This window comes from Ammodytes marinus (genome assembly GCF_949987685.1).
Source record: "Ammodytes marinus genome assembly, chromosome: 11".
NCBI classification, from domain to species: domain Eukaryota; kingdom Metazoa; phylum Chordata; class Actinopteri; order Uranoscopiformes; family Ammodytidae; genus Ammodytes; species Ammodytes marinus.
Window position 1 is genome coordinate 8,382,739 of NC_137215.1, and position 24,446 is coordinate 8,407,184.

The following is a 24,446-nucleotide window of genomic DNA, read 5'->3' on the forward strand; positions in this document are numbered from 1 at the left end:
AACAAAAATATGTCAATTCATGAAGACACTTTAAAGACATTTGATCTGACATCATAAATGCATATACTAAGAATATTCATTGTGGTAGGATGACATCCTATCGACAAATCAAAAATGCTGTAAATTAAAATAAAAAAATATTTGAAATCTATGGGGCGTTTGGTGTAATTCACAAGACACAATCTCCGATAACAATGCTAAAAATCCAGCATTCATGAAAAAAAAAACACTAGTAAAGGTTATTTTCAGCATCCAGAAATGATTACATAAGTTGATGATGTGCAGTGGCAAAATAAACAAATCAGGCATCTTGAAGTAGGTTTTGCATTTTTGAACCATCAATTACTTTTGCTCATAAAAATACAGCGACACACGTTGAGATACGTACAGCTAGAGAAACAGCATTTTACCTTTCGTACAACACTCGTCTCGACAAGAGCAGCAGCTCGTTGGAAACGGAGCGAATACAGCATCGATACATCAGGAATACATGTTTAGAAAACTAAATGTGGTCATAAAATACTAAAGGGCATATTTGGAAAAAAAAAAGTTAAAACAAGCTTAAGAGTGAGTTTGAATAAGCTTGGGTGACGTTTACAGTTCACTACTGCATATTTTTTCTTGGCAAAACAGTGCAAATCAACAGCTTTACATTCCATTATGTTTATACTAGTATCCATACCACCACTCAAACTAACTCCCAGAAAACAGTAAAGTGATTTTTTCCTATATATATATTAATAAAGAAAAAAACAAGTATTTTTATGTCACTCTCCAGGGTGTAACAAGTCAACCGGACAATGTGCGTTCAGGGAGTACAGCACTCAAAGGACATTATGTGCCACGGCAACAGATAAATATCTTTGATCTCAAGACAAGTTGAATTCCTCGTGGTGTCTGATAAAACTTCATATGTAGGTGCACACACACACACACACACACACACGCCACATTTACAACACAGTACATTCCTCTTAAATTTCAACTTGCAGCTTCATGATGCTGACACGCGGCTGACATTATACACTGCCCACGTAAGACTACACAGACGTAACAAAGTCGAACAACTACAGACTCATCAGCTCATTTCCCGTGAACCTGCTTCACCTAACATGCAGCAAAACATAATCTCAGAGTAAGAGGCTACATCACCAGCTTACTCCAAATGATTAAAATACATTTCCCAACATCTTTTGTTTATGAGCAGGAAATGACAAACCAGGTTTTTTTTTTCAAGTGCAAAACACATTCACTGTATTTACTGCAAGCTGACGAACAACAAGGGGAAGGAGCTGAAATGCAGAAAAAACAAAAACAAAAAAAAAACACATGAGGCACTGGAGATCATTCACTCTGTAGCAGTCTGTACTTGCAATAGCGCATGAGATAGCTTGATTGGCCCTTAGCTACTGCAGACTTTCTAAAATTTGAACATGCTCAAAAAAGTGCATATTATCCATTGGACATCCCCCCCCCCCACCCCAAACAAGCTGGGAAGAAAATTGATTGAGTGAGGGAAACGGTGTGTCAAGTTTGATCGGAGTCCGTCTCGTAGCACAGATACACACACATACACACACACACACACACACACACACACACACACACACACACACACACACACACACACACACACACACACACACACACACACACACACACACACACACACACACACACACACACACACACACACACACACACACACACACACACACACACACACACACACACACACACACACACAAGGCTATAAACCGGAGTTGTGCAGGTGAGGGATGGGGTAGAATTTGGACACTCGACTCTGGGTGGTGGGGTTAAGGCATTCCGATTCGCCGCTCATCTTGAAGAAGACTTCTTGCTCCTGCAGCTTCCGCGTGAACTCTTCCTCCAGCGCCTGCAGGGGGCGGCAGATACAAACAGCTGAGTCACAGCCCTGATACTGAACACAGTTTGACTGTGGAGGGAGGGGGGGGAGAATTCATACGAGACATATTAAGTGGAGGAATGAAATATATGTTAAATATACCTTCTTCCTGGGTCTTAGTTTGTCTCTCCACTCCTTGATCTCTTGGCTGTGCTCCTCGTCCAGCTCCTTCAGCTTCTGGGTCTCATGTTCAATCAGAAGGTGGCATTTCTCATTCTGTGACACAGTGTGGGTAAACACGGTTATGTCTCTTTTATTTGATGTATTTTAACCAAGCATTATTTTATATATTTCTTTAGCAGCATGTGTCCAAAATTCTCAATACATGATATACAGGGATTATTCTCCTGTTGCAAATATCCCAAGTCGGCGTAGAGGACAAAGCGAACTCAGTGTTTCAAATATGATCTGAAACACAGAAACACATAAAAGAAGTGTGTGTGTGTGAGTGTTGTGGCCCCCACCTGTAGCTCCTGCAGCTCTCTGATGTTACAGTCACACTGCAGCTGCAGGTCCCTCATCTGGTTCTCATGTTTCTGGTGTTGATGGAGCCTCTCGTTCTTCTGCCTCTTCTCTTCTTGAACAGCAAACTGGACCCAAGATACAACAACAGAAACATGTCAACACATATGTAACACGTCACTAAGCTAGGCTGTAAAGTGATTTGGAAAGGACAAACTAAGGACCCGGTCATGGAATGCTACATTTCAAACATGTACAACACAGATTGCAAATTCATACTGTACATTCAAAACTAATGTGTGAAACGCAAAGGAGTCAGACAACACAGTACTTGAACAACTACAGATTACTGCAGGTAAGTACATCTTTAAGTGTAAGATTTCCGCCATGAAAGCTCATTGCTTTTATCTGAACAAAACCAAATGGAAACAAACATTTTGAGAAAGATGGGAGCCAGTGAAAGCTTGCGAGAGGTTGACAGGAAATCTGGTTGGCAGGCTGGTATACTTAAGAGAGACTGTGTGTATGTGTGTGTGTGTGTGTGTTTGTATCGGGCAGATCCTAGCTGTGTGAGTGCACACCAGAGTGACACGGTGTTGCTAAAAATAAACAAACAAGCACGTTCAGTCACTTCGTGTTCGGTGTGACGAGCTGAAACAACAGTGAGTGCTGCTGCTGCTGTGTGTGTTGCTGGCACCTGTTTGATCCGCTCTCTCTCCTGCTCCTGGGTGACAGAGGCGGTGGCGGTGATGCGGAGGCTCTTCTTGAACATGGCCATGCGGGTCTTGGCCTCGCCGCGCTGGATCTTGGGCAGGCGAACCCGCTCTTGATTCTGCTTGTTCTTCATCTCCTCTATCAAGCGCTGGTTGTAGCGATGCATCTGCTCCATCTCCTATACAAAATAAAAACACACAAGCAGTGTTTGAGTTCAACAGAATTTGTTAAAGCCTCTGGAAATCTATATGATATCTAAGTTGGGTGTCTCAAAAATCTGATTAATACTTAATGTACATATATATTATAAAACTTAGTTAATTTCTTCTTCTCTTTTTACTGTCTTGACCATGTGTCAGGACTGTGTGGACATGGCAATATCAAAACGGTCTTCATGGCAACAGTCATTGTTTTTATAGAACATTCGGGCAGAGAGCTGCCGTGATTGGTTCAAAATACTTATTGTGTAATGAGAACCAGAGCATAGCCTGCCTCATCTAAACCTAATTTATGTTACAGTTATCAAACTTAAATGACAATATCTTCAATCTGAATGGATAAAAATGCCTAGCTCTTTTTTAGATGCTTACTATAATGCAACTTACTTCCCAAATAACATAATTAGAGGGGACTTTGTGGAGTTGGGTTCGGTTGGGTTAACAGGGGCTTTAAAAATGAAAGTACATATTTCTATTAGTAGATTTCCTACTTTCTCGTGCCTCTTCAGCAGCTGGTGTCTCTGCAGGAAGTACTGGTCCTTCAGCTGCTGCTTCAGCTGCTGGTGCTTCTCCTGCAGGTGGCGCTCCTCCAACTCCCACATGGCTGCCTCTCGAGCTACAACACACACACACACACACACACACACACACACACACACACACACACACACACACACACACACACACACACACACACACACACACACACACACACACACACACACACACACACACACACACACACACACACACACACACACACACACACACACACACACACACACACACACACACACAAGCATTTAGTAAGGCTGCGAGAGTGTGAGTTAGCAAACATGTAAATGCATGTTAGCCGCTGACGGGTAGGATGACTAAAACAAACAAGACGGGTAGAGCAAGCTGAAACAAGTCTTGTCAAACAGTAACGTCATGTCACACTCATTATTTACACACTGTTGGCATTGCAGACACACACTCCCTCCACGAGCCCAGAGTGAATCCAAAGTAGATCAAAAAGGGACAATTTCTTCAACCTTTCAGTTGGTTTCATATGTGTATATGTGTGTGTGTGTGTGCGTGTGTGTGTGTGTGTGTGTGTGTGTGTGTGTGTGTGTGTGTGTGTGTGTGTGCGTGTGTGTGTGTTATGAAAATAAGCTTGGCGACTTGAAACTCGCACAGGATGCTGGAGCCGAGTCGGTTGCTTTTAGACTTCAATGAGTTGCATGTTTTGTTCAATGTTATGGTAACAGAAATATGCTTAGGTGGCCCGGAAATCAGAACAACATATTTTATCTACATGTATTTCTTAGAATTGAATAATTCTATCACCACCATGAATAAAAAAAAAATGATGTTGATGCACCTGGAACCAAACGCAAAACTAGAATATCTTTCTTAACAAAACTGTGGGCCCTGCTGCTGTTAACAACAACAACAACAACAACAACAACAAAAACAACAACAGTGAAACAGTAACTGTTAAGGTATTTTTCTTACTTCAAACAATGTTCCAGGGATCCAGTGAGGAAAGTTCATTTAATCCGTTATGCGAATAAACCTTAGAAAAATCTTCACTTCTCTGTCACTCAAAGTTACATAGTGTACCTTAAGAAGATGGTGAGCACTGACTGCAGTAATGTAAAGATGTGACTTATATTGAAAAGGGCTTACAGTATTTTGCTATGTTCAGTGAGTCATTCTCCTACCTCTCATCAGCTGCTGCTTGTGGTTGAGGCACTCTCTCTCGATGGTGGCGATCTCCACTTTATGCTGCTGGATGATTATCTTCAGCGCTCCGTCAAGCTCCTGCTGCTGCTTCTGTAGGAACTCCTGCTCCTGAGGATCCAGGGAGAAGAAGAAAAGCAGTGAGGGACAGTCATAGGAAGCAATGGAGGGATCTTGCAGAAGGACAGCCAAGAGTAAAAAGAGAGAGAGAGAGAGACAGCATGAGAAAAATGTCACGGTAAGAAATGCATCTTAAAACAAGGCTCTATAAATAATCTAGTCGAAAAAGGCTTCCACATTCAAGGTCAAAACAACACACAGCAACAAGATGTCACATCGTCAACTGCAATCAGCAGGAGAGACACTCAAGAGGATCATGGATGGCAACGATCCACAATGGTGGTGAAGAGAGAGAAAGAGAGAAAAAAAGTTAAGATTCACAGTTTCATGTGAGACAACATTGACACGGACGACGGTCACATTGTCATCCGGAGCCTGGTCTACATTATGAAGAATGACTCGTTACATAATGGGCAAGTAGTTTTCAAATTAATAGTCTATCTTTATCCATAATCTAAAAGGATGTTATGATCTCTTCTGTGGATGTCTAATAATACCTCGCTGGTGGCAAATTGTAGGTTATGTGCTTCTATTATGCAACTAATGATAAGACATAAATTGATCATATCATTTCACAGAATTCACTTTATCCGTGGCAATTCAACCTGGGTGATGTTATTATTATGCTGCTCAATCCAAATTAAAATGGTTAAATGATGATACCATAATTCATTTATGCACAATACAAGTGACTTTAACATGCATCCTGTAAAAGGCACTCGGCTGACGGAGACGAACACGGATCCAGACAGAAGAGGGATCAACCACTACACCACCTGAGGGCACTGATAATGTTGATAACAGGACTCAATCTCGCCTGATGCAAACAATGTAAAACAATAAGAAAAAATACAATATAAAAATACAAAGACTAGATGTAGAACACCTGTGGCTAGGTAGCAGCAGAGGAAGAGAGAGAGAGAGAGAGAGAGAGAGTCACTGCACAAAAACAGTGAGGATAACACTCAAAAAAGAATAACAACAAAAACAGCAACAGCACGCCCATGCTTACATGTGTACTGAACTAACCCTGTCACATCTAAGTATGGGCCAGAGATGGAGAGAAACAACAGAGTGAGATTTGGGAGGGTTTTGGGGGGGGTGGAGGGAGGACTTACATCCTGCATCTGAGCGTTGAAGAGTGCACATGAGGACAACTGAAAAGACTGTATCATAACCTGGGCCACTGCCTGCAAAGGAGGAGAGCACACAGCGGCACACTCGCCCTGATCAGGGACAGAGAGCAGACAGTAGGGCTGAGGTGGCTCACACACACACACACACACACACACACACACACACACACACACACACACACACACACACACACACACACACACACACACACACACACACACACACACACACACACACACACACACACACACACACACACACACACACACACACACACACACACACACACACACACACACACACTCCTCCTAGGTTGCGTAAGAGATACCCCTTTCCCGCATAGGGACTTTTTGCGGTATTTAGGAGGGCACAGCACAGCTCTGGATACATGTTAGGAGGGAGCAAATTCATTAGTTATTAATACTTTTTCTGCTCATGCTTGAAAGCGGCTCATAATTCCAGCACTACGGTTTAATCCGGCAGTTTTGGGAGAGCTGCTGTTTTATCCACATGAATCATGTCTAATTCATGAAAGTTGCAGAGGAAACCAAGGTTTTGGAAAGGACTTTGAAAGCTGTGTCTGCAGTTACTCCTCTGGTATTAATTCATGTTTTCCCTAAATGAGGAACACTCGAGGGCACTCCATGGCTCAAAGCAGTAAATTAAGAGCGGATGTCATTATTCTCATTTTGCATCACCACTGACGGGTTACATAACTGTAATTTCCACATGGTAATCTGAGGAGCAAAGGTGAAGAACTGCATTGTGGGATGTTGAATAAAAGTAGTATCCATGAAGATTTTCTCAAATGATGGCAACATTCAAAATCCCCAAAATATTTACTTTACTATTTAAAAGGATAGAGAAAAAACAGCAAATATTCACACTTTACACCAAGAAAATGTATGTAATCTTTTTTGTGTAAAATATGACTTGAACTATTCATCAATATCAAGGTCTCTATCCACCATTTATGGATGTCTAATCAAGTGAATCTGAATCAGTAAATACATCAAGGTCATTTGTGCCATTGATTGCAACAATTCTGCGGGTCCGGCATTTCCCATAATGGCTTAATACCACCATTGTTATATATAAGCCTTGGAGTTGAATGTATTTACATATTTTATTATTATAACCATAAATACAATTCAGACAATCAAACTGTCAGAAGGTTATTAAAGTGCACTGGATACCAAATGTGGAGCAGCTATTACAGACACAGCAAGTCTTTGTTTGTGTGCATTTTTTGTGGTTTTAGGGATAGAGGGAAAATCAGAAAAAGAGAGAAAATGTTATGTTACTCTCTCACAGAGAGAGGGAGAGAGAGAGAGAGATGGCAGGTGATAGTTTACCTCTGCGGTCTTAACGAGCGATAGGTCCTCCTTTATGCGTTTCATGAGGTCTTTTCTCATGTGTCTGGGTGACATTCCAACTTCGTGTTTGGCCTACAGTGTGTATGCAGAAACTGGTTGATGCTTTGTATTCTGAAAGTCTAACAAAGCTAGCCAACATCAGTAGAAGACATGCAAGGCCCACTTTGAGAGGACAGATATACTGCATCCGGCTACCACCTGATTTGAAGTCAGCCATGCATAATTTCCACAGTCTTAGAAACTATAGTCAGTCAGTTGTTTGATTAGTAGAGTCAAGTCATACCTCGGTCAAAAGAGAGATTTGACTGGTACATATAGCAGAAGATGTTAGCCTCAGGAACAGCTTCCCCTGTATTACTTTGCATTCAATTATGTCCAACAGCCATCAGGATGATTATTTTGTTTCTAGAAATTAAATTTGAGTAACTGAGTTGGAATCATCCGAGGACCTCCTGATGTTTAACAGCCCTGACATGTGGACTGCTCACACGCTCTCAATCTAAAACTCAAGGCTAAAAAGACTTCACTGAACATTCAATAGTTCAAGTCTTGTTGGTTTCTACCAGCTCTAAAAAAATACACTTATCATTCCTTTTCCCTTTAAAGGTTTTAGTAACATGTCTTTAAGATGATTCCATGTCAGTTACTCTGATGCAACGCTTTAATTATTCCCCCAAATATGAGCACCAACACCACTCGGAAAAATCTTTAAATGTTGGCCATCCCATGACCAAAGCCACCTCACACACTCATACAAGAGACATGGTTAGTTAAATACACAATAACAGTACACATTGAATATAGAGAACATAACAGTGCAAACAGCAGAAATATGCAGTAATTTATATTTTTTGCAACTAGACAACGACAACAAAGTTCGTAGCTTAAGACTGAAGCCACCGCTTTAAGCCAACCTGATACAATTATATTTTCAACTAGCATAAAATTGCGAAACAGCAGAACCACCATCAAAGCATCATAATGCACAATGGATGCCAATTGGCTCTATTGCCATGTGAAAGCCGCACATAGCAAAACACATTAACTGCAAGCACACCCGACAACATCCAGCAAAGCCCAGTACAGAAAGAGAGACTTATAAAGACCTAGCATGTATTTATAACAAGCTTAGCACACAGGTTTTATGCTCAGCCTGAGAATGAACTTTTATGAAATAGTTCTCTAAAAATAACAAATAGACCAAGCACAGCAGCGCAGTATTTTCTAAGGAGGCAACTAGTAGCCTCCAGCCATATGAATAATGGATAAACAGCATGGAGCTAGCAGCATCTAGGCAGAAAGATAGCACTCTGTTGCTATCATTTGCACATACAGTACTAGGCAGAACAGCGAGGCACTCCACTCCCAAAGGACTAATATGCCACACAGCCAAGTATGCCACCGGCTAAGCTGTTAAACACATGCACCATTAAACAGCAATCGTATCTATGACATGCAAATGCGTACGACCCCAAGCTTTCCCCTAGTTAGGAGGAACTAATCAGCCCCACTGAAGACACTCACACACGGCCATGCACCAGCGTACTGTACCTCTTTCTTGCGGTTCTTGAGCATGTTTTGGAACTTAGAGAGCTCCTTGTCTTGGTCCGCTTTGATGCGTTTGGCCTCGTCACGCAGCCGGCTGGTGTGATCCTGCTCCAGTCGCTCAATGGTCTGCTTCTGCTTCTTCTCTAGATTCTCCACCTCTTGGTCATACTGACGCTTTTTAGCCTGCACACGGACACAATGGGATCAGACACTGGGATCAGCCTAGCAACATGACTAAACATTTTTTTTGGGTGATTTTTTTTTCTCACATTTATTGGATAGTCTTAGGGTGTATTCACACTGGGAAAGTCCGCTAGTGCACTTGCTTTGGTCCAGACCAAATAGAGTTTTGATTTTTTTTGTTTGGTGTGGTCCACTTTCATATTGCCCCTTTTGCAAGTGAACCAGCATTACGAAGCAAAACCACACGTGATCTGAGGTCATTCATTCATTGGACAGACATTCTGGGGTGGAGAGAAACAGGAAGCACGAAGTTTAAACTGCGAAATATATATCATTGATATAATATGGGGCTAAAAATAATAAAAGGGCCTACATCTAACCTATAAATAAAGAGGAAAAACATCAAATTATTGTTGTTTCATATGGTCATAATGTGTAGCCTTATGTCAATGCCACGTTATGTGGCTTGTAGCCTACGATGTGAAACATCATTTTTACTGTATTTTTGGTGCTGGATGCGCGTCACGCGAGAAGAATAGGCTCAAGCTGACACTCAGCTGATTAAGCTGTGTATCAGCTGGGTCGGCGCAGTTCAGCTCCAAACTGACACGGGGATAGTATTGACGGTCCCGTACATGGGAAGCAAAATAAAAACACACACTTCTTGCGCAGCGTGAACCTGTTGGCACTGTGCGAGAGACGCTCCCCTCTCCTTCATCTGATCGCTGAACACATTCAGCATTTATATTGTTCTGGGCTCCCGGTCAAACCACAACTAATCTTCCTAATAATGGTGACAACAACACTTTCCCATAATGTGAAGCTGACGGCTATTTATTAAAAAAGAAAAGAAAGAAAAGGCACAGTGCCTCCTGCATTTGGGTCGGATCGAGTCCGAACAAATTCACACCACAAACGAACTGCAGCAGAGTGCGTTTGGAAACGCATCGAGACTACCTCTTCAGCTGGGTCTCGGAGCGTTTGTTTGGTCCGCACCCGAGTGCGATTGCTGTATTCACACCTGCCTGAAAGATGCGCACCGAAGGCAGAAGTGCATCTGAGTTCGTTTCAACCGAACTAAACACGGCATGTGTGAATACACCCTTAGAGGCAGAGAGGGAAAAACAGGGAAAGTGATGGGGTAAGACACGCGACAAAGGCCACTTGCTGGAATCAAAACCAGCGAGTTTCGATTATATGGCATGCGCAGTAACCATTGGGCTACTTAAGCGCTCCAATGATGACTATACGTATTTATGTGACCAAATATCAGTACATTAACATAGATATACACCTAAAAGAATTGGCTCAGGTGTATTAACATTATAATATTAATAATGTATTTGATTTATTAATTATTAAGAGGAAGGAGAAATGAACTGTAAATGACATCTATATGGTGTGACATCTACTGTATATGGTGTACATGCAGGTCCCTATATCAGAATCAGATCAAGTTTGAGAAGCTTGTTTAAGGCCCGTCTACACCAAAGATTCGGCTTGAGACATGCAACGAGCCCGTCTGCAACATTCTAAAACCTGTCAGTTTACACCGCTGCGACTCACTCTGAGACTGAATCTTTGGTGTACATGGGCCTTTAAGGGGTTTGGCCAGATAAAGAAAAGATAGCGGCGGAGTGAATGAAGTGACTCACAGTGGTTTCCTGTTCAAAGCGCCGGTGGATCTGCTCTCTCTGCTGCTGCAGCTTGTTGCTCAGCAGCGTCTGTGCCCTCTGCTCCTCTTTCTGCAGCAGGCGGAGCTCTCGCAACTCCTGCCGCCTGAGGAAACCACACACACACACACACACACACACACACACACACACACACACACACACACACACACACACACACACACACACACACACACACACACACACACACACACACACACACACACACACACACACACACACACACACACACACACACACACACACACACACACACACACACACACACACACACACACACACACACACACACACAGTTTTATTACTGAAATGGTGTGTTTCATTATTTTTGTTAGGCATTTAAAAAGGTGGAGGCAATGATGCTGGAGAATGCTTGTTGTCAAAATCAGTACATTTATCTCACTATATCCGCTACCTGAACATACTGTGTTTGCGCTGAAAAAATAAATAATAATCTGTACACACAATACGTAGATGTGCGTGTCAAGAGAAGATATTTACTGATTTTGACAAATAAATCATTTTTTACAACAAGCATTATCCTTGATAGCTGACTCCATCCCTTTAAGAATGATACAAATACTACTCTCCCATTAAATATTCATATAGTATTTCCGTCTTTGATGGCCCTAAACTTCTCACTAGTGAATCATTATTTCTTAAATGTTTCCATGGAAACCCACTGTGCATTACTGACATAGGGTCAACTGACAACCTAACAGTATATAACAGTCAGACTGCACTAGTGTAAACATTGGGAGCAGCAGGTCTTGTGTCTTTAAAAGGGAAACATAGGTGATGACAGTAACGCAGCGCAGCATATCACCATGGGAGATGACCCATCTGGCATTTGTTAAAAAGCTGTGGGAGTTGTGAAGTGAGACAGACCTATTTAGAGCAGGCAGTGTTTAATAGGCCACGGCACATATTTAGACTGACAGCATGGTTACAGCAGGTTGGACGCAGACGTACCTCAGGAACCTCAACTCTTCGCTCTTCATGTCGTTATCCGTCACGATCTTTGATGTGGTCACGCTCACCTCCACGCCGTCCACCATGAACTTACGTGTCTTCTTCAGCGTCTTCTTCTGACGCCTCGACTCCTGCAGAATGAAGCGGGGATGTTTAAAGGGGCTCAAATGATGTAAACAGCGTAGATCATTTGACTGAGGTTGTACATGTGCATCTAAAAAAATAATAATATCAATGAAAAAGTAAAAAAAATTCCGTGATTTAATTCAAAAAGTGAAACTTTCAAATATTCTAAATACATTACATATAGAAGTGTAATGAGTCAAGAAAAAAATATACATTTCAGATAGTTGACAATTCTGTATGATAAATCCCTTTTTTGATTGGTTTGATAATATATATGCGATAACAATTTGAGATACTGGATTTTTTTATACCTTGTAAGCCGTTATCATCAAACAAAAACAAAAGAAAGGTCCGACATATTTCACTTTGAGTAATCAAATCAATAATATATGAAAGTTCCACTTTTTGAATTGACTTTTCCACGATATTCGAATTTCTTCGAGATTGCACGTATAAATGAGGCACATAGATCACACACTCCTACCTGCATTGAGATGGAGCCTTCTTTGCTCTTGGACAGGAAGCTGGAGATGGACAGATTGAGGTCCAGGCTGTTGCTGTCGGCCGCCGAGCTGCTTCCAGAGTCCGAGTCCTTCTCCACGTCTGACTTGACCACGGCGGGGCTTCCCTGCTCCGTCTTGCTCTCTGAATCCGTCTCACTCTCGGGTACGGACACGGTGTCTTGGGCGGCACTCTCATCTCCTTCTACTACAGGTATGGCTTTCTTCTCTTCCTCATCTTCCTTCACAGGCGCTTCTTTACACGGGAGCGCTTGTTCTGAATCACCAGCGCTGTCTTTGGCTTCTTCACTGACTCCATTGGTGGGTTCTGTTGGCGCCTGTTTCTCCACTTCAACCTTCTCCGCGGGGTGATTGTTTTGTTGTGGTTCCTCTGCCTCCTTAGGGCTCTCACCCGCAGGTTTCTCCTCTGCTGGAGTTTCTACTGCCTCCTTCTCCGGCAGAACCTCATCGGAGGACTCGTCCGCTCTCGACTTTGTGTCCATGTCAGGTACATTTGATTCTGTGTTCACCGTGTCTGTATTTACAATGGTGCCGTTATTAGCGACGTCCTCTGTCACTGTATGTTGAGGCGTCTCTCCATTTGGTTCTTTGCTTTTTTCTTCTTCTTCTTCTGGTGCTGCCGCTGCTTGTGCCACTTCTTCTAAAATGGATTCCGGTTTTTCCGGCGTATCTTCGGCTTGCTCTTGCGATTCTCCGGAAGCTTAGAATGAAATAGAATAGAATACACTTTATTGTCACTGCACAGGAAGTACAACGGAATGTTGCTGTGCTGTGCCTGAAGAGCCACACACACAAACACAATCATAACATTCAATGAATGTATAACATACATATATTAAAAAACAGAGCATTATTAAAAGCAGTAATAAATAAGATTATTCCGTACCTGCTTCTTTTTCTTCCTCTTCTTTCACCTCTGAGTGTTCTTCTACCACTTCTTCTTCTATTACTTTGATAGGTTCATCCTCTGTTTTCTCTTCTTGCGTCTCCTTCTGGTCCTCCTCTGTTTGGTGACTATCTGGGAGAGGTTCTTGGGTATCTGCTGGTTTTTCTGGTTGTGATACTACAGCGTCAGCAGGGATCTCTACAGCTTGACCGTCTTCCGCTTTGGGCTCTGTAGGATCTTGTGAGGCCACTTCTTCATTCATGGCGTCAAACACCTCGTTGAGTTTCTCCTCCTCTGTCTTGTCAACCTCGCTTGTTCCAAGACCTTCATCGGAAAGCTTATCACTGGTCCGGTCCTCAGCTGGCTTGGCCTCTGCCTTTTCTTCAACAGATTCCAGTGTGGAGGGGGTTGCTGGGACTTTGTCTTCCTCTGAGCTGGCCACACTGCCGTCCGATGGCGCTCTCTTGTGCCCGGGAGCCGCCTGAAGTAAACCATTTAAAAGATTTGATGAACTTAAGTTCAATAGCATCAATAAGTGATTGAAAAAAGTTAACAGCAACATCTTTTGACGAGATACAGAAGAATGTAAGAGCTCATAAAACATTTAAAATAAATTACTATCCATGTTACGCCTCGTTTCCGCTGAGCAGTACAGTTTGGTATGGTACGGTATGGTTTGGCACGGAATGGTAAGCCTAGATCGGTTTATCTCTTGCACGGAAATGAGGATTCTGATGACCAATCAACTGACTGCACTGTGTAGCTCCACCCTCTTGGGACACTTTGGTACCCATGACGAAAGGGTGACCAAAATTGGTTTTGAAAGTGGAAACACTAATTATTGTGAGCTGTACCATATCAAACCGATCTGTACCGGTTAGTGGAAACAAGGCTATTTTACTGTCACATATAAAACTACATACCACAGGTGTATCAGGCTCTTCCTCCTCCTCTTCCTCTTTGCTCTCCATAATCTCCTCTGTAACTTCAGCTTTGGCCTCGGCGATGAGCTCTCTGAGAGGTCTGCAGTCTGTTACACTGCTGACAAAAGGATGCTACATAGATGGACAGGGACACAAGACATACAGTAATCATGAATTAAAAATATGTTTCCTTCAAAAACTGTGAGGCTGAATCATATATTAGAACACATTGCAAAACACCCCAAAATGGCACCCTTTCAAATATGACACAATCAGATTTGATAGTGTGTGAGTATGCATTAACTGGGTTATACTGCAGGCTGTATAGATGGCGGTGTACTCTGAGATAACAGTTGGAGGTGAATACAGCCGTGCCGCTCACCTGTAAAAGCTGTACAGGGCCCCACCTATTGTCCACATTCTTATCAAGTGCTTTCCGCAGAAAGTCCTTGAATTCCGCTGACCTTTAGAGAACAAATAATAAAAGAAAATCAGTTTTCTGACCCGTGTGTCCCTGGGTGCTGCTATGTGGAATAAAATGAATACCATTCGCGTCTAGAATCATCCAAGCAGTCACACATTGGAACAGTCAACTTGTATCCTTTATCTCCAATCCGGAAACAACAATCCAGTGCCACCTCTCTAGTTATCAGTGGCTCACTCAATATCTCACCAGCGAGAGGGATGCATGAGTGTGGGCGGCTCGGCCTTGGTTATTTTCAGCAGCACCCTCATAGGATTCATCTCGTGGTTGGGAGGCTCAATCTGCGCCAGCTCTATCAGGGTTACCCCCAGGGACCAGATGTCGGCCTTGTAGTCGTACGGACGGTCCTTGAACGTTTCGCACATCACCACCTCCGGAGCCATCCTGCAAAAATTAGAAGCCGGTGGGTTTTTTGGAATTAGCATGAAGAAGATTTTGGAGTGCGAGTGAATTTTTTGCAATCAGGCATGTTGATATCTTTCTATTCCCGAAAGGTATTTTTCAAGGGGTAAAAAGACGATATAAAAATATGTGTGTGAATGTCGGCCTGGAATTTGAAAGATAGGAAGGAAAAGAGTTTCCTTTACCCCACATTTCATGGTAGCTTTTGTGCCCTAACATAGAAAACCATCACTCTTCGCTGCGGGACACACTAGGACAACTATCAAATGGAGAGGGCTGAATGCCTTCTTGTATGCAGCGTGCATGACTCACCAATACGGTGTTCCGATGAAAGTATCTCTTCTCTGTAGCGTCTTGGTATTTTTAGCAGACACCCCAAAGTCGGCTGAAAGTAGAAACAAATTAGGATTCTTTTCATCAGTCAATCAAACTAAAGGCTACAATGACACTTAATGTTAAACAATGAATCCAATTGGATGGAAATATACAATATAATTACATACATATAATTTTCAACTAGAGCCACACAGTTATATTGCAGGATACTTCCTTCTCAACTTAACCTCAATCTCCTCTTCATAATGCTCTTAAGAGTCCAGTTCTTTGTATCTGGTTGACTATTTCAGCCCACTCTCTTTTTGCACTTTTACTTATGGTATTAATGTACACATTGGAGGAAAGGAGATATATATCATTAAGTCCCTGTTGGTAATTATTGTTTGCCAGCCTTCACCATGACCCTCTGCCTACAGAATATGAATCATCAGGGAGCCAGCGGCTATGGATGCTACCGCAGCAACAACATGAATACTGGAATATTATACAATCAATTCATTTGATCTCCAACTCCAGTACATAAGTGGTGTACGGAAAAAATACAGTTCTATCCTTTGGGGCTACAGAAAACACTTAATGCCACATGAGTGACTCATTTCAGTTGTATCCTATGTAAACATTAGTGCTGTGCACTTTGTCATCACGATCCCCAAAGTCACATAGCTCATCTGTTTGCCACAGCACCGATGGCAAAAGGGATCCACAGTTGACTTTACTAATTAGCTTTTAAAGCCGATTAGCCTTGGCCCTGCAGGTTGATTCAAAGTGGCCACTGAGGAGATTCATCTGAGAGAGAAATCAAACGTGAACCAGCTTTTGTTCTGGGTAGAAATCTAAAGCAAGTACCTCCTCAACGGTTGCTTAGCCGAATAATCCTTCACATTGATTCATTGAAATATTAAGATGGCAGCAGCGAAAGAGTAGAGTTATATTTTACCCAGTTTCACCTCTCCATCCAAGGAGAGGAGAATGTTTCCGGCTTTCAAGTCTCTGTGGATGACCTTGTTCTCGTGGAGGTAACACAGGGCCTCCAAGGTCTGCCTACACACCACACGGATCTGGGGCTCTGTCAGACCCCTCTCCAGTTCTGTGGATAAACATGCAGAGAATTCATGAGTGATATTGTATTGGGTATTGTAGATTGCTTTGTGATGAACTTTTACAAACACAGACTGGGCCACTTGGATTTACAGTATAAGCATCAAATGTAATGGTCTTATGGTGGTATGTATCCAGTAGCAACTGTGGGACAATACTCCCGCCCCGACACCAGTCAGCATGTAGGCCTATGACTGGACAAATCTGGAGGGAAGAAATGTGTACTAGGTGACTCAAACCAGACCACACACAGCAGAGTAAAACAACATCCAATGATGGAGGGAATTGTGTGGTAGCCTATTTGTCATAACTCACACGTAATAAAAAGTGGCGAGGTGCTTCTTCTTCAAGCTTTAACATAACAGAGAGAAGCTTCACACACATTAGAAGTGGACTGAACCACTCCTTGAAATCTGAGCTAGAATAATTACACAGTTGGAAAAAAGGCCTCTCCAACTGGGGAGAGGGAAGAAAAAAAAAATCCCACAGAGAGCAGGCTTCTGGATGGAATAAAAAGAGTTGGCACCCTAGGCACGGAGCAAAAGAAAAAAAGGCTCCAGAACTTAAGACTTTGCTGTTTTTGTGTTTCCTCAAATAAATGAGGGACTTACCCAGCATGATGGCATCCACTGCTCCACCTGCACAGAACTCAATCAGAATCTACAAGCGCAAAAAAAAAGAAGAAAAGTGGAACAATAAGTTAGTGTGCTGTAACGCAATACAGTCCTAAATGTATAGCTCCTCTCATAGCATCACGTCATATGCATAAAGGTCAGCGATTCTGGAGAATGCGTTGCTGTCAAAGTCACTTTTTGTCAAAATCAGTGAATATCTCCTCATGATCATCCACCTGCTACCTGTCCATACCGTGTGTGTGTTGAAAAACAATCTGGAGTTAATACACAGCCTAGGTTCTGTAAATGGGCACGTAAACAAAGGCTATGTAAACAAAGGGGACCCACCGTAGCTAGCAACATGCCAGTGTACAGCGCCTAGACTGTGTATTAAACACCAGATTTCTTTCAATGCACAAGCACAGTACGGAGAGGTAACTCTGGTTTGAAATGTTGACAACAAGCATTCTCCGGAATCGCGGCCTCTTTAAAAGGAAGGATATTGTGTCATCCCAGGCAGGAGAACAACATGACCTTCATAGGAAAGACACCAGAGCATTCAATGTTATTGATTAGGTTGGGGAGAAATACCAAGACCCTAATCAATGAGGCAGGAAGCAGACACACTGAGCATCCTCTAGAAACACTTATTTTCTCTTCCATTTTTAGGAAAATCTCTACATTCACTCCATGTGGGAATAAAAGCGGGGATTGTATCTGCAAGCTGGAGACAGTGACTGGGATCCTCTCCTCAAGGTTTCTTTAAATCAACCGAATCTCAATGCAAACGTCTGCAAATAAGGTCTGATGGTTTCTCATCCCGTTCTTCAAAACAAACTGTTTCTATGTCAACATGTGACTCATGATCCAGGATGTTTCATAATACATTCTGGTGAAAAAACGATTACCTCATTTGGATGAGCACTGAGCAAGAGCAGTATGGTATATTTAGGAGATAAAGCCTTAAAGGGGCACTGTGTAATATGACATCATCAAGAAAGTTCTAGAAAGTTCTAGAACGCAACGCTCCCTGGGTAACCTCACCCCTTTTGAATAATAACAGAAGCTACAGTGGCCTTCAAGGACAATTCTAAATTCTAAACAATGCACCTGATGACATTCAAAAAACATGGATTCCTCCATAAGACCTGCCTGCTCAATGTACAAAATGTAATATTAATATTTGTAATTCTCCACTCAGGAGGATAATTCTGATTATTGGCAGAGGTGATTTTACACCAATGAGGACATATTTATGAATGAGGATATTGATTTTAGCTGATAAATTACTTAAAATGTTACAGTGTCCCTTTAAAGCAACACTCTCTTTGAAATCAAGACGTTGTACGGCGATCAGACAGTTGATAATAACCATGCTGTTTATATCAGGTTAGAAGTTAAAGGAAATGTATGGATGAAATAAGCTTAGGATTTAATCAGCTTAACAATGTCCTTTCACTTGTCAAAGCTACAATTAAAGTTCAGACTTCTTGAGAGTAATAATGCAGTGCTCAGCAGAGGCGCTTTCAGCAAATCCTGTGACGTGCTTAAACTAAATGACCTGCTGTTAAATAATATGAGAACAAATGGGTTCACCATTTCACAGGGCACATTTTCATAGTTAACTCCGTGATGCGACAGCGAACATAACACTGTTTCCTAATATGGTCATTGGGATGTTAAACTGACCAGCTTCAGGCCTCAGTTGTAAAGGTAATGCAATATAGCCGACCACCACTTCATCTGTATTGGCCTTTCTTTCCAGTCAGTCAGTCAGCTCGTGGTATCAGATGATATAGAGACGAAAATCAATCAAAGCTACAACCGAGCACCACCCTCTATTCAGAGACTCTAACAAAAAGGAACAGCCAAGGGATTGCATCTGCTCTGCGTAACAATTTATCGTGCCATGGGAAGATTTACATTCTCATCATTGGGTTGGGTGTTACAGATACTGTATGTGCACAAATTACAATTTGCTGATCTAATTTGAGGGTAAAATTGAGCATCATGCATGCAATAAATCCTCTCTTTTTTTTAGCAACACAATTGCCTTGATTAATCTTTTGTGGGGAAACAAGAAAAGCATTATACATTAACTAGAGTCCCAAGATGCAAAGAGGAAGCAGTTACGCATTCATCATGCTGCTTTAGGACAGGGGGCCGAAGGGACAACCTGTATGCAGCTCTGAATTATTCACAGGCACTTTCTCCAGCCACCCAAACCACTCCATTATCATCCCATAGACGTGGCCAGTCCACAAGGGGCGGTCACATGACACCACCTGCCAGGACCTAATTGCTCTGGGGCCTCTTATAGCACACAGAATGAGAGCTACTGAACATGTATAAAAACTCAATGTGACTCAACTCTCAGAGGCAGGACTTTTTTTTATTTTTTTTTATGGGTTTAGAAAAAACTTTCTTAACAAAAAACAAAAAATTAATCCACCTCTTAAACACTATGCATCATTTTAAGCAATGTTTTAATATTAAATATATATATCTTTTTACTTGATTTATGACCTGTGACTTTGGGGAGGTCAGGTGGTTGAACATACAGCCCTGCCCTGTGACACATGATCAGTTCTAAACTATTCAAATGTAGGTGACAGGAAATGAATGCACTGCTATAATCCTTTAATGGAAATTGAGTCAGTTGAGAAACAGCATAACGAATAATAGTGGGCTTGGATGCATTGCTGTGTCTGGATGCGTGAACGGTTCGCTGACTCTGTGACTCCTTGGCTTCAGATCAACAGCAACACACAAGGGAAAAAATAAAACTGTCAGTCAGACACTTGCTTACTCACCCAAAGTTTGCCTTCAAAATAAAAGGCATCCAGCAGTTTGACAATGTGATGGTGGTCACAGGAGGCCAGAATTTCAATCTCCACCATATAATCCTCCAGTTCATCCTCCGTCTTTGTATCGATGACCTTGGCAGCAGCGAGGGTCCCATTCTGCTTGTTCTGAGCCTGAAAGCAACATTTGCATTTCAGATATTGCTGGCTGGACTAAATAACAATCAGCTTGGATGACTGACTGCCCAGTCAGTGCTGAGGAGTGGGTGTCGTGGAAGAACATTCATCAACATTAACAATTACACATAAGACAAAAGCCATTATTAATCTATTCTAGAGCAATAAACAGTGGAGCACTATGGCTTGTGCAGCTTAAAGAAATCTTGCAGAGGTTCACACCTTTATGAATACGTTTCAAAGAGACTCCATGATGATAGCACACTGTTTACTATTGAAATAAAAAATACTAGGGAAAGGAAAAGCTGCACCTATTTGAAATCAAAATATTTACGGTACAGCCCATTATCTAACCAACTCTAACAAAAGATTGCTCACCAGTCACTTCATCTGCCTTTTGTCCACCCTCTTTTTGATTTATTTTCACTATGACACACCTACTGCCAAGGCAACTGTGAAGCTAACAGTGGCAATCAATGGGTTACTGCTTAGTGGTTAGGGTAGAGGCCAAACTTCTACAGTGGTACTACATGCGCCAAAATGTTATACAGAAATATTACCAAAAAACAAGTAGAGGAGAAGTTATTTTAAGGCCAGCTTTGGACGTAATGTTTATAGATAGAGTCACAATCTCAGGGTGTTAGGGAAAAAGAAAAGGGAGGGAGAGTTAGGACCAAATGAGTGTCACACCCTATATTTACACAGCTCGGACATGACAAACTCACTGTGTCTTTCCCTTTGTACTGGGTGGACGATCGACTTGTACACATTCAGATTAGCTCCATGATGGAGAAGGCAGAGATAATTTAGTTCATGAAGGGCAGTTTGTAACCTTCGGCCATTGAGTACATGACATTTTACAGTCAGTTCTAAAGCTGGTCTGTTTTGAGGAGTTAAATGACAGACTTTGTTGGCGTCAATAACAAATCGAACAATCCTGCCCATTGCTAAAAAATGTTAACTTTTTTTAACACATGACTGTCATTTCCCCTATCAGAATCTCACACCACTCAATCAAATGTACGGGCACTACTTTGCCAAAGGACTTCATTTCTGACAGGTATGCCAATCTCGGTATGCAAACTGATGGGCTGTGACAGAAGGAATACCGGTACTTAGGCATGTTGGGTTAGTCCAAAACAAAAGTCACACCTCGTCACAAATTAAACAGATTCAAAACAACAAACTATGTTGATGATGTGTCAGTGAGTTTAAAAGACTCTTCTCCCTCCCACACAGTAAAGACAGCATATTCACACGTTGCTGGCAATCTTTGTCACCCCGCCCAAATGAGGCAGCCATCAAACGCTTGTGAAATAACTGATGTAATATGTTGTCTGTGCAGACTGTAATGAGGCCTAATGAAGGCAACTCAGCCACACCCCTACACACAAAAGTGTATATTTGTCTACAGCTTTTGTCTGGTGAGGTGTGACAGTCTTCTGTCTTTTAATCACAGCTAGTTAACCAGCTATTAAGGCTTGGAAACTTCATTAAAATGTCTGGACTATTAGCTGCATTTTTTGATCACAAGCGTTTCCAGGATAAGACAACATGAGCTAACATAAGATCATCATCAGGGATTGCTGCTATTTAAACATTCAAAACCAATTTTACTAACCTACCTACATTTCTTGTCGGAAAATTGTCTGTGTTCTATTTATATAAAAAAAGTTTATATAGCCTACCTCAACCCTCTCATCAAAGTTGTTCAAAAGAGGTTCTTACTGTATTATTGTATAACCTGGCGAGGCACAGATTACAGGTGGCGGAGACGCAAAACTATGAATACTTTATGATATAATGCAACCAAACACCACAAACTACAGCCTTAGAAATGACTGCATAAGGAAACCTCCCCTCTGTGACACCCTGACTCTCTTATGTTAAACCACCATCCTAAGGCATTGTTTTGGGGCTATATCATTAAATTTGCATTATACTGTAGCCTAGCGTTGCATGTAGGGCACTCATGCACTGTATTATACACAGCTTGTGTTGGCAAAACAAAGCGACGACTGACCTCAATTGCCAAACTGTTAACCACTAACACTACACACACACATGTCACAGAGCACAACATGGCATTATCAAACTACTTGCTTTAATATACAAAGTCCCAAAGCTGGGAGTGACACAGGATGTCATCATGTTATAGCCTATCTATGTGTCCTCTGATATGATGTTTCAGAGCAACCTCAGACAATCCAGTTTGAAATTTGTGAGGCCATGTTAATTCTGTGGCAGAGGACCAACATTTCTACAGTTTGACTATAAGGCCAAGTGCAAGTCAATGACACGAAAACGTCATATTTACAACCTGACAATGTAACAGGCCCTAGCTTGCTTGAAAGTCAAAATTGGAAAGCCCGATGACACACTCACCAGGTAAGCTCAAGTTGTCAATAAACAACAACTCTTCTTGGTCACGTTTCTTTACATTTCATCATCAGGATGAGCAGGAAGGTAGGCTAACAGTTAAAGCACAATATGAGAGACATGTCAAAGCATGTCTACTAGATTAGAAGATGTGGTCTGAACCCTATGGGCCTGAAGGAGGATTATCCCACCACTGCTGTCATGTTAACATATTGTCTTGTACATGGATGAAACACAGTTGAAGAGAGTGTCTTTCGAAATAGGTTAGAAAACCCCAAGGCGGATGTAATAGCCTACATTACCTTGAACACTTTCCCAAACGCACCATCTCCCAGCTCCCCTATGATCTCCCAGATTTCCTCGGGGTTCTCGTCTCTGTGTACATGTTCGTACTGCTTCTTCTTCTTGTCAGGCCCCAACTTGAATATCTTCCGAAAATTGAAGAAAGACATGTTTTTCGGACGTGGACTAACAGTGCTGCTGTGGATGCGGTCTTCTTCTGTTATTTCCGCCAAGAAAATATAGCGGTTCCCTCCCCCTGACGAGAGCTCAAATGGCTATCGAAATAACAGCATGCGGCGATTAAAAGGCAGACTGTCAGCTAATGTAGCCATTCAGCTGTGATAATGTCAATTATAACTTCCCTCGACGGCGGGTTTTCATAATCACATCAAAGCTAGCCGGGTTCACAGGACGCTGGTCGGGGAGGTGAGGGGTACTGTGAGAGTTCGCTCTTCCGCACAGGGTGGCGTTTCCGTTTTGTTTTTTTAGAATATGACACAGCAACTTCCGACCAAAAAATATCATCACAACCGAACCGCCCGTTTTGTTATCCCATTAAACGTAACTATAACGATTAAAAGAAACGGAGAGTCAAAGGAGAAATGCCATGTTGACTGATCATACAGAAGTTAACGGGCTTGCGTCAAGCTCACTGACGTAGCCTTTTGGATATCCGCTAAAAGGCTTTCAAAATAAAACAGGAGGCCTACAAACCCCGCCGTACAATTGACACTTAAATTAATATTTAATGTCTCTACTAATTAGAACAGACAATAGGCTATTCCGCATTGTGTAGGCCTATCTATTTTGTAAGAGTAGGCTTGGCAATGGAGTAGCCTAATCTTAGCTTTGATGTTTGAGTTTACGCCTACCAGGCCTAGTTATAGGCTTAATGTTATAAAGTGTAAAAAAAAAAAAAACGATAGCCTATCTTTAGGCTACATCTTGGCTATGTTGCTTAACGAAAACGCATTCTCAGATATTTTTTTTCATGACCTGCAAGAAGCCTAGGTTGGTGTTTTGTTGTGAAAACTACAGAGACCCGCTAAAAGTGGTAAAGGCTTATTTTGGAGGCCAAACATAATGTTTCCGCCGTCAGTTGGACTGTCAGTGGTGAGCTTGACACGCATGATTCCCTCGCTGTATCAGTTTCCTGGATCTCTTCGGCAGGACGCGCTCAGCGGCTCAGCCCCTCCGCTGTACGCGCTGGGTGTACCCGGCTGTACCCATACCACGCATGGAAGCCCATTTCCGCCAGTAAGATAATAAAAAATAATAGGAAATAATTGATTATCAAAATATTTCCCTATAGCCTCAGGCATAAATGAGATCATCTAT

The 24,446-nt window shown here is 42.0% G+C and overlaps 1 protein-coding gene across 3 annotated transcripts; it reads right to left on the reverse strand.

The window, feature by feature from the left end:
- Nucleotides 1-53: 53 nt before the first annotated feature.
- On the reverse strand, nt 54-23,726 carry slka (STE20-like kinase a). 3 transcript variants are annotated; one of them, XM_080036309.1, is made up of 20 exons: nt 23,129-23,726; nt 20,280-20,444; nt 17,464-17,512; nt 16,692-16,841; nt 15,731-15,803; nt 15,206-15,400; nt 14,915-14,996; nt 14,533-14,664; nt 13,610-14,090; nt 12,687-13,423; nt 12,077-12,207; nt 11,066-11,189; nt 9,231-9,410; nt 6,285-6,356; nt 5,028-5,157; nt 3,813-3,937; nt 3,087-3,281; nt 2,392-2,517; nt 2,030-2,143; nt 54-1,897 (listed from the first exon to the last, which is right to left on the reverse strand). In XM_080036309.1, exons 1-20 carry the CDS (start codon nt 23,276-23,278, stop codon nt 1,751-1,753), a joined length of 3,558 nt encoding a protein of 1,185 aa, XP_079892435.1. In that variant the 5' UTR covers nt 23,279-23,726; the 3' UTR covers nt 54-1,750. The 3 variants fall into 3 exon arrangements, with proteins under 3 accessions (XP_079892435.1, XP_079892434.1, XP_079892436.1); XM_080036308.1 differs by lacking the exon at nt 6,285-6,356 and adding an exon at nt 7,659-7,751; XM_080036310.1 differs by lacking the exon at nt 6,285-6,356.
- Nucleotides 23,727-24,446: the final 720 nt, after the last annotated feature.

What these genes read in the sequence shown, in the direction of transcription:
- slka (XM_080036308.1), bottom strand. Translation starts at nt 23,278, where the DNA reads ATGTCTTTCTTCAATTTTCGGAAGATATTCAAGTTGGGGCCTGACAAG. An exon ending in AAGGCTCCATCTCAATGCAG is followed by an intron (nt 12,208 to 12,686) that starts GTAGGAGTGTGT and finishes TTCATTCTGCAG; the next exon opens with GAGTCGAGGCGTCAGAAGAA. An exon ending in TGCTGAAGAGGCACGAGAAA is followed by an intron (nt 3,282 to 3,812) that starts GTAGGAAATCTA and finishes TATTTTGTATAG; the next exon opens with GAGATGGAGCAGATGCATCG.